The 10,938-nt window shown below is 35.2% G+C and overlaps 3 protein-coding genes across 3 annotated transcripts; 2 read left to right on the top strand and 1 right to left on the bottom strand.

Annotated features, from left to right (window-relative positions):
• LOC115968082 lies at nucleotides 1-1,774 on the top strand. Its single transcript, XM_031087289.1, has 3 exons — nucleotides 1-1,334; nucleotides 1,413-1,451; nucleotides 1,534-1,774. Exons 1-3 carry the CDS (start codon nucleotides 127-129, stop codon nucleotides 1,673-1,675), a joined length of 1,389 nt encoding a protein of 462 aa, XP_030943149.1. The 5' UTR covers nucleotides 1-126; the 3' UTR covers nucleotides 1,676-1,774.
• A 2,117-nt stretch (nucleotides 1,775-3,891) lies between these two features.
• Nucleotides 3,892-5,907, bottom strand: LOC115966519 (phospho-2-dehydro-3-deoxyheptonate aldolase 2, chloroplastic-like). Its single transcript, XM_031085738.1, has 2 exons — nucleotides 5,677-5,907; nucleotides 3,892-4,561 (listed from the first exon to the last, which is right to left on the bottom strand). Exons 1-2 carry the CDS (start codon nucleotides 5,905-5,907, stop codon nucleotides 4,307-4,309), a joined length of 486 nt encoding a protein of 161 aa, XP_030941598.1. The 3' UTR covers nucleotides 3,892-4,306.
• A 2,006-nt stretch (nucleotides 5,908-7,913) lies between these two features.
• On the top strand, nucleotides 7,914-10,236 carry LOC115966520 (fructose-1,6-bisphosphatase, cytosolic-like). The gene is made up of 7 exons (XM_031085739.1): nucleotides 7,914-8,341; nucleotides 8,726-8,773; nucleotides 8,890-8,964; nucleotides 9,362-9,423; nucleotides 9,509-9,575; nucleotides 9,676-9,789; nucleotides 10,126-10,236. Exons 1-7 carry the CDS (start codon nucleotides 8,183-8,185, stop codon nucleotides 10,234-10,236), a joined length of 636 nt encoding a protein of 211 aa, XP_030941599.1. The 5' UTR covers nucleotides 7,914-8,182.
• Nucleotides 10,237-10,938: the final 702 nt, after the last annotated feature.

Genomic DNA, 10,938 nt, shown 5'->3' on the forward strand with positions numbered 1-10,938 from the left:
CCAAGTTTTTTTCCCCTGTTTCAGACTATAAAGCATTCCAAAACCCCACGAGAAAACTGAAAACCCCAAAACCCCAAGCTCCTACCGTTCACTCTCTCCATCAGGAATAGAAACAGAAAGCTAGTTATGAATCAAGAACGAGTGATCATCTTCTGCGGGCATATGCGTGATGAACCTTTCGTCTTCTCAGAAGATGATGGATGTTGCAAGACTACGATGTCATGGTTTAGTATTTTGGTTCCAGAGATCCGTTCTCCTTCTTCGGGTACTGCACCATCATCTTCTCCTTTGAGAACTCTTAAGAGTACTCTATCTCCGTTCTCCGTCTTGAAACTTCCGACGAGAACCTTTTTTACGGCAGTGGGCTCTAACATCTTCATTTTTCACGACTCTGTAAATAAAATACTTACTTTCAACAACTCCTCCGGCGATTGGAAGCTCGCTCCTCCAATGAATTATCCTAGAACATCCCCTCACGTCATTGTCCTGGATGGTAAGTTATACGTTATAGGTGGTTTAATACAGCCTATAGGTGGTTTGAAATTTCCATTACCTGCCAACTATTGCTTTATGGAGTTTTTTGACCCTGATATTGGAACTTGGGAACCCTTGCCCAATCCTGATCAACCCTTTATGGATCAATTCCATCAGGATCAATTCCATCAACCTAGGGAGATGGTGACCGCCCTTCTTCGTGACAGAAAAATTCTTGTTACCTCCTACACTGAGTCTATTTTGTACGTCTACTATATCGATTATCGCGTTTGGACCCTTTTTTCAGATTTGTCCTACCTATCTAAAAGGAATTTGCCTCATCTCCCATGTTTGTCCAACCTATCTAAAGGGAATTTTCTTTTGTCACCCGATATGGTTAAATCTGTTGGTGTTGGTGACATGCTGTATAGGGTTTCCTTTGACCACGTTGATCATCCCAAGTATTTGGTTATTCAGGCTTTTAATTTAGCTCTAGATCAGTGGTTTGAGGGCTGCCTGAATGTAGGAAGTGAAATTTTTGGGGAATTTAATGAAGTTCTAGAGGATGGATATCCTTGCTGCGGTCTTATCCATCTATCTGATCAGAAATTCTGCCTACTTCTTCAATCTTCCTACTCAGAGGATGGCAACGGCAATGGCGATTTTGATAGGAGGAGAAGTGCCTATTTCAAACCTCATTCTGCATCTTCTTTTTACTTGTATTCTGTGGTTCTTGAAGTTTCAATGATATTAGACAAGCCCAGGGATCTCGCGGGTTTCATGGGGTTGAATATTGTTGTTCTGTCCACCGAAAAATATCGCTTGGTTAGTCCATTACTAATTCAAGATGCAATGTTGGTGTAAGTGTTTCTATATGTCTTTGTATTTTTTTTTTTTAAATGTTTCACTTGTTCTAATGTGTATGCCTCGACTTGCAGGGATAGTACATTTCATCCATCAAATATGCTGGCCTTGAGGTATATTATCTATTCCTTTCTTTTGTTCCTTCAAATAAATTTTTTTACAATTCTAATGTGTTGCAATAATGTTGCTTAACAGGTGCAATGAGTCGTTGCTAAAAGAATTTGGGATGGCCCGACCCTCTAAGGCAGTGTGTGAGGAACTCCTGCAGCAGCATCTCGTCATTGCTAAACGAATTTGGGATGGCCCGACCCGTGAGGAACTCCTATTTAATCTTTAAGTGTTTTAATGTTATAGTTGTAAATTAATTTTGGATGGTAGCTACTAAATTACCTGGCTGCTTGATTGACAAACAAATATTAATGGGAAGAATATTTGGCTTAAGAAAGGTTGTTGTTAATATTTCTAATATGCTTGTTTAATCTTGTGCTACGTGGTGGTGGACTAAATAAGTTTATCCACAATTGAATTTTGTGGGACCTAGATCTAAGATATTTCTTTGTTGTCCTCCAAAGAAGCTTGAATTAAGCTCATTTTGAGCTTACTATTGTGCAGGGCTGGCCCTTCCTTTAAGCAGTAAGGATTGTGGCATGTGCTCCTAGGCTCTGATTATTTGTTTTCTACATGTGAGAGTTGTAGAGTGTAGAGCTCATAATGTTTGAATACACCTTCTAAAGCGGAAATCTCTCTCTCCCTCTCAACAAAGTAAAACTATTTATGTTTTCTTTTTCAAAATCTCTTCTTTTTTTTTTTCTTTTTTTAACACATTGCTGAAAGTTTTGTTAAGCATAACAAAGTGATTTTTTTCAAGCTTTCTTTGCACTGTTGCGCTTTGGAATGTACTTCTTTGCACTATTGTTGCTTACCTCAATTGTATTTCTTAAATATGCATTGTACATACTGTAGTCTGCCTTGTGTACATATTAATGCTTGGTTGGTTGCATCTAAAAGGGAAAGTCTATGTATGAAATTCTTAATGCTTCTCTAATTTGGATATTGAGAAGGGAAAGAATTTAGTGGTAAAAGGTGCTTGCTATCTAGTAGGGGATGTGACTTCTATTAATGTGTGAATTTATAGAATTTTAAATTGGTTAGAGAATTTTAAACCGAAGCCTAGAGATGAATCAACCCCAATGAATCTTTTGATGGTGTTCGGCCTTGTTAAACCTTCCTTACATTGTTAGAAGAGAGACATGCTGACAGAATAATTTGATGATGAATCTGTCCAGGCCATTACAAAAAATTCTCATTCCCCTAAGACCTAAATCCAGTAGGCTAATACGGAATAAGTACCATAAAGGTCATTCTTCTGTCAAATCTGCCTATAGAGTGAGTCAAGCTCCATACTGGGTATTCCAACACTTCAAATTTGCCTTGGCAAAGATTGTGGAGGATTAAGGTCCATGAGAGAGTCAAAATGTTACTTTGGAGGATTGACAACCTACAACAGAGTTTGGAGATAGTTGATACAGGTTGTGTGAGGAAGTTCTTGAATTGCGCTGTGGCAAACGCAATCTGGTTTGGCTGCTGGAGTCTCAGAAGTCACAACTGACAAATTGAATGTACCCAACAATACAGGCATAGTGAAGTTGATCTTAGATCCTCTAATCCGGTCCATGTTTTCTAGCCATCATTCCAAGGAGGTGGCAGAGGTATGTATGCAAATGACTCTTAACAGTGGATTCTATTTGTAACCTTCAAGCAAGGTTATTCTTAAAGCTTATATCTGCAATATTGAAAACAGAATTCAGGAGTACGTGCTGGCCTTAGAACAATCTAAGGAATTACTGTTTAACAAGGAATCCTCTTGGGAGACTTCCTCTGTTGTTGTAGTAAAATTTAATGTTGATGCGGTTGTTTTAAAGGATTTCACTATCCTAGCTGTGGTGGCCTGAGATGGAGATGGAGAGGTGATTGAAGCTTGGGCTAAAGTATATGAGATTTGTGAATCTGTGCAGGCTAAAGTAGCTACAATTCTCTGGGCTTTACAGCTTGCTAAGTCAGAAAATCTACAGGGTATTGAACTGAAGGGTGATACAAAAAATTGTGTTGATGTTCTTAAAGACGGTTGCTTTCATGTTGCCTGACCTATCCTAACTCTTGACTAGTGATGCGGTGGATCTTAGCATATCTTTTGCTATTTGTAAATTTAGTTGGGATAGGAGAGAAGTTAACACAACAGCTCATAGTTTAGCTAAATTTAATTTGCTGCTGCTCGTAAGTCTTCTTTTTTGCTGTAATAAGCGTATTCTTCATACTGAAGTTCTGGATCTTTGCATGAAGAATACTGCTGCTGTTTCTCTTTTATGAAATCTCGGTTTTTAGCAAAATAATAATAATCTACGGAACCTTGCAGTCAGAATGTATAGCTTGTAATCAAATCAAAGAAATTTTGAAGCCGACAAAAAAGTATGATCTCCCTATTGTAAAGAAACTGGAAAATAAAATGGCGAAGAAATTTACGTAGGAAACCTAGGAAAATCTAATAAAACCAGGTAAAGGCAGGTCACAGAGATTTTAAACTTTATAGAATTCTTTGATGACATTCTGCCAAGATAGGATTATTCAGAACCTTTTATACATGTGGGTCAAAAATCTGTATACACAACCATGCTGGATGCCAAGTAGCAAAACAAGGTACAAGCTATCCATATAATTACATAATTAACACAAAAGTCAAACATAATTTTGATAGCAACACATGGCTTGAATCCTAGTACATGCAGCTAGATATATATAGGAATCATCATTTAATTTGTTTATCCTCAGATTTGTTGACTTCGATTGCAGTGAAGGCTTCACTTCATCTTTCAGACCATTACTGACACACCAATATATATGTATATATATTAAGAGATAGAGAGAATGAGACCTCAAAACAGAAACAGAGCAAAGCCTCCTAAAATCCAATTTAGGCTACTTTTTGCGTCGATCCAAGCCTTCTCTTTCGAAGCCCCTCTGCAATGATAAAGGCAAGCTCTAGAGATTGAGAAGCATTCAGCCTTGGGTCACAATAAGTGTGGTAACGTGAGCTTAGATCATTATATGTTATAGTTCGCGAGCCTCCTACACATTCTGTTACATTCTGCCCAGTCATCTCTAGATGAACTCCACCAGGGTAGCTTCCTTCTTGATCATGTACATCAAAGAATGCCCTCACCTCAGCCTAGAAGCAAAACAATATGTAATTGTTATTATTTTAGTTTTTTAATTTTTTTACCATAAAGTAAATAGTAAATTCTTCATTTTTATCATCAGTGCAAGAAAACAAAAATATAAATACTTGCCAAAAAAAAAAAAAACCCATGGAGTCCTACGTTCACATATTGATGTGACTTTCTACATCCAAGGTAGAGAAAACCAAACCACAGATTAATTAGTGGAGTTCCAAAGTAGGCCCAAGTAAGTACATTGACTGAGTTATGTCTACACAAATTACATTATAAAGATGATGTGCCAGTCTTACCTACAAAAGTTTCTTTCTGTTTTTAATGTCTAATCTAATAATTGGTAAGCAATCGACTAATTACTTTATGCCAGTAGAATATTTGAACATGTCATCAATAAGGACACTTACAAATGAGATCAGCCAAAAGATTCCCAATCATCAAGGGAGCCAAAGAATTATATAATAAGTAATGAACAGTTTCTTTTGAAAACTATTTTGCAAAGGCTCGTTTGTCAGCCTGGAAGATTTCTTTGAATACTGCTATAATATGCAAAATATGATGCATATTTACAGGCTGGAAATGGCAAGTACAATCTTCAGCATCTCACCCCCTGCCTAAGTGAGAGATAGAATAAGAAGGGGAAGGGAGGGAAGGTAAGGTTATTCCAATTTCACAAGCAGTAGTATCAGGCAACCAATTTTGTCAGAAAGTAATCCAATCATAAAGAGGAATTCCAAAGTAAATGCAGCCTTAAGCAATTTTTTTGACTAGGCCTGCCAGAAATATTCCAAAAGGATGCCTTTGTTCCACCTACTATACATTTGTCATTATCTCTCCAGTCAACCTTATCATTAAGCATTTGAGTATATGTTTTATGCCAACCAAATATGCCACATCAATGACAAAAAAAATAAACTGTGAAAATGCTCAAAAAACACACTGGTCAAGGCAGCAAAAGATTACGGTTACAGTTTGAATGACCCACAAGAAATTTCTTTAGTTACTTGATTTGATGACTTATGCAATATACTTGCACAACAATAAAAGTAAAAGTCAGCAATTAAATTCATGTGGCAGATGTAAACGAGTTAACTGATGACATAAATCATACCCTGATTGCATCGAAAGACCGGGTTTTAAGTCCACATGGAGCTTTAATGCTATTCCCATGCATAGGGTCACTAATCCAAGTGACAGCTCTGATCAGATGAGGAAGCTTCACTCTCATGTTCTCAGCTCCCATTCTTACAATTACTGCTATCCTTCCAAGTTTATTTTTAGGGTTTAGAATATCTATGAGCCTAACAAGCTCATTTCGATCCATTATGTCACTCACCTGCATCACATTGCAATCTTTTATTAGCTCCCTGATCCTTTGACATCAGAGCAACATCAAGTTATCACGTACAAAAATAACTTCTTTCATGACTGAACCAAGGTATATAGAAGTATGTAACAGGTAAAAATTACAATGAAAGAAAAAAGGGGAATTTACAAATCTGCAAGAGAAAGTATAACAAACAAAACATGGATTTGTTCAACAAGACAGAGCCCAAGGAAATTGGAAAACAAGAAGAAAAAACAACAAACAAAAAAGATTTTGTTTAAATGTAAATGAAGGAAAAATGTGCTTAATAGTGGTACACTCATGGTCGCTCCAGAAGCTTATAAACCATGAGTGGGAGGGTTACTTAGGCGATGTGGGACTTGGGTGAGCCTAGGTGTCAATCACTTCATGGCAAAAATTCTTAGCTCTCACCCCTTCGTGACAAAACCGTGAGGGACTGGCTCCCCAAAGCGGACAAACACCGATTAATGGGGGGCAGGTACCCACAATATTGAATTTATTTATCATTATACTTTTTAATTACTAACTCGATATTTTTTTTTTATACAAGATATAAATTCTACTCTAATCTAATCTAAGTGTATATGTGTGTGAAACTCTCTCTTAGAGACTTGAACCCCGACTCTTGTCCCCTCACACCCTACAAGCACTTATACCTGTGAAGTGATTATCGCACCAAGGATGTGCGGTGGTACTAACTTGATATTGGATTTGTTTAATATTATATTTTTTATACTCGTGAAATATCAAGGTCATAACTATAAAATATTGAATTTTAAAGGTTTATTTATTATCGAATTTTAAAATTTATAAAATAAAATAGTAAAGCAAATGATTAATACAAAATTTGGTGTGCATTTTTTTTATACTTCAAAAAAAAAAAATATTATAGTGTACTTTTTTTTTGAGAATGATATGGTGTACTTGTTAAGAATGAAGAAAGCAAGTGATATAGTAATGATTTTTATAATATCAATCCAATAAAAAGATATTAAGTAATATAAAATTAGTTAAAAAGTAATACATGTGGGCTGTAGGGATAATTGGGTGGTAATGGATTCATTAGTTTTGGGTACGACTTAATCCCAAAACTCTTAAATTTAATCCACCATATTATCGGTTTGAGGTGTTTGTGTGAATGTGTATATATATACACATATATTTTGATAGGGTTGGAGGTGTATATTTGATGAAGAAACATCAGCCACTTCCAAGTTTGGAACAATAAAAAAAGGTCCCCTTAGAGCACTCTCATCAGGTGTGCCAAATGCCAAATATTTGGCATTTGGCACACCAAACACCAAAAACTATCCCTCATCAGCTCTTCCAAATCTCAAAAAATTTGAGACATAGCTACAGTATCGTCTCAAATATGAGACGGTACGGACAGCCATGCCAAAACACTATTTGGCTTATTTAATTTGTTTTTTCTCTCTCCTCCTATCAGATGTCTCTCTCTATTATTTTAATGTATATAATTATAGTATATAATTATAGTATAGAACATCTGATAAATGATATGTTATAAAATGATGTGTTAAAATAATAAAGTAGATTTTTAGTGTGTCAAAATGATATTTTTTATGAGAGAACTGATGAGAATGCTCTAATAAATGTCCTGAACGTTATACCACTTTGCTGGTTCCAATGTCCCCTTAATAAATGTCCTGAACGTTATACCACTTTGTTGGTTCCAATGTTAAAGGAACATTAACTGGTATACCTTACGTGTGTCAGTGAGACAGACAGACAGAATGAATTCAAGCTTTATCTTATTTATTACTTTTCTTTTTTTTCTTTTAAATTTTTTTTAAGACAATTTTAACTTATAACCTCCTTTCTTAATGATTTCTTAATAATAGTTATTTATTATCAGATCAAAACATCAATTAATTTTTTATATAAGTGAGGATTGAACCCTAGATTTTTTATTCAATCATAAAAGATTTTACCAGTTAAGTTAATTGGAAATCACTATTGATTCCTTATTGATTCCTCCGACTCACTGCCCACAAGAACGATCATCACTAATGGCCTCTCACCACTTGTCATTCCAATCACATTACCCAAAATTTTCTCTCCTCTCATCAGTCATTACCAATTCTAGCTAGTTGATTATATTCCACAGACCCAGTTGTCATCAAAGTCTATACTATTCTCGTATACATTATATTCCTTTCTGTTCTTTTCTTAAAATCCCTGCTCACGTATATCAAATTATCAATCAAATCAGATATTCAAAACAAAGAAGCCATTTTCTTTTTTAGCAATGGATCATGCAGCTGAAGCTCATAGAACTGACTTGATGACCATCACGCGTCATGTTCTTAATGAGCAGTCCAAGCACCCCGAGGCACGTGGTGCTTTCACCATCTTGCTCAATCACATTGTTCTTGGCTGCAAATTCCTGTGCTCTGCAGTTAGCAAGGTCTCATTTCTTCATTGCCTGTCATGTTTTTCCAATCTCTTATACACACACACATGTTCGTTTTCAGTCTTAATGCATTCTAAGTGATAAGTGATATGAAATTGTAGTCTTTTCGTTCTTTTTATGATTCATACACCGTAGTTGCAAAGATTTTGTCATAAAAAAAGATTGTTTGTAGTGCACAAAGCTTCCATTTTTTTGCGGAGAATAAGAGAGATATGATTGGTTTGGTAGGTAGCCATGAAAATTTTTGTTTTTTAGATTAGAATTAATAATACCAGATATAAGATTGGGGGACTACTAATAGTTATTTAACATCCCATTTAAACTGTGTCCAAAATTATTCCCATTCCATAAAAGATATACTTTTTTTTCGCTTTACAGGCAGGCCTTGCAAAACTCATTGGACTTGCTGGTGAGACCAATGTTCAGGTGAGTTCATTGTGGTATTATAAGGGATTGATTGTTTAATGTTTGTGATATCCCATTTATCTTTTTTTTACTGCTTCAATCCTTAAACAAAGGTGATTTGGCTGTTCCATTTTCAGGGTGAAGAACAGAAAAAATTGGATGTGCTTTCAAATGAAGTTTTTGTCAAGGCGTTAATTAGCAGCGGACAAACAGTAAGTCCATCCAAGTTTTCTGCCTCTATTGGAATTTTTCATCTAACTAATTATACCAAAGACTCTCACCAATTACAATTTTTTTGGACAAAGAACTAATTCAGTACACTTTGATTTAGATTAATTTGTGAGGGTTTCCGGGTAATTAAATTTGTGGCATATTCTTAACATATGGTATTTTTGGGGATAGAGATTAAATGTGCATGAAATTTAAGGATATATGAACTCTTTTGACAAATTTAGTTTACAAGATGTGTCATGAAGTTCAATTTATGTGCTTTTTTTTTATTTTTACAATCTATCTTCAGTGACAAGGATCAAATAAGGAATCTCTTCACCACTTTCACATTATCTAATAGTACATTTTTTTGACATGTTTTATTGAAATTTTTTTCAGAGCATCCTGATTTCTGAAGAGGATGAAGATGCTACATTTGTCAATCCATCAAAGCGTGGAAGGTTTCTGCAAAATTTCCAATTAAATACTTCAATTATATGGACCCATACTCTATTATGTATTCTGAAACTCTTGATCATAGTACAGATATGTTGTTGTTTTTGACCCATTGGATGGATCGTCAAACATTGACTGTGGTGTTTCCATAGGAACAGTATGGCTCTTATCCTATAGCTTGCTCATGTTTTGGATCTCTTTGTATATATTTTCTAGATTTCAAGAGTGAGAAGTTGTATGTTTACTCTTTCATATAGATTTTTGGGATTTACACGGTGGAACATAAGAATGACCTAAGTCTTGAAGATGTTCTGCAACCTGGAGAGAATATGGTAGCAGCTGGTTATTGCATGTATGGAAGCTCATGCACGGTAGGAACAATTGCTGTTCTCTTGCATTGTAGACAATTTTTTTTTTACACAAAATAGTTTGTTGGTTGCAAAGTTCTTCACTTCATCAACCATGAAGATCAAGAAGCACTTGGTTACAAAACCCTAAGGCACAAAAGACGCAGTAGTTTCTTTCAGAGAGAATAAGGCATCGGTCACCTTTTGTATAAGTTCTCCTTGTATTCTCTTATGTGATGGCCTCTAAAATAAGTCTTATATAGGTTTAGGGTTGTGAGAAAAGAAACCCTACACATACATAATATCATGTGCTGAAAACCATATCTGAAAATCTGAATTTCCATAACCTCGATCGATCAGGAGGTGTCGAGCTTTAAACCTCGACAGATACAGCTATCGAGAAGCTATCGAGGAGCTGTCGAGGAGACAGAAGCTTTCTTGATCGATCCACCAACTATCGAGTGGTGTTGAGATATCTGTCCGCAGCTGTCGAGAGGTATCGAGCTATCTGTACGCAAGTGTCGAGCTATCTGTCCAGCTTTAATGAACAGCTTTTCTTCACTTGTTTCTTGGTCCAATCTTCATGACTTTAATACTAGACTTGAACAATATGTTTCTTGAAGTATTAAACACATCCTAGATCTACTCAAATACAAGTAAAGTGCGTTTTGTCAAAAAATTAGCCAATTACATAAATGAAACACATATGTCCTAACAATATTCATTGTCATGTTATTTTGTAAATTATTTGTAGTAATAGTGACATGCCTTCCAATGAAAATAGTCAATGTTCAAATCTTCTCTCTCTTAATTATTAATTTATTATTATTATTTTTAAAATTGTACCTCCAAATTTCCATAATTCAAATTAAAATTGTATTGAAGTAAATGGCTAGGCCACTTGTCCATTTTTTTTGCTTTTTTATTATTATTTATAAATCACAATGGCTGTAATATTGGGAAGTAACGATGTTATGCAATTAATAAACTTACTTTGTCAATGATATATTATTTAATAACTTGATATTGAATTTATTTATCATTATACTTTTTAATTACTAACTTGATATTTTTTCTTTGATACAAGATAAAAATTCTACTCTAGTTTAGTCAAGTGTATATGTGTGTAAAACTCTCTCTTTAGGTTCTTTAAGAGTTCATGCTTCCATATGG

This window comes from Quercus lobata, chromosome 11, assembly GCF_001633185.2.
Source record: "Quercus lobata isolate SW786 chromosome 11, ValleyOak3.0 Primary Assembly, whole genome shotgun sequence".
NCBI classification, from domain to species: domain Eukaryota; kingdom Viridiplantae; phylum Streptophyta; class Magnoliopsida; order Fagales; family Fagaceae; genus Quercus; species Quercus lobata.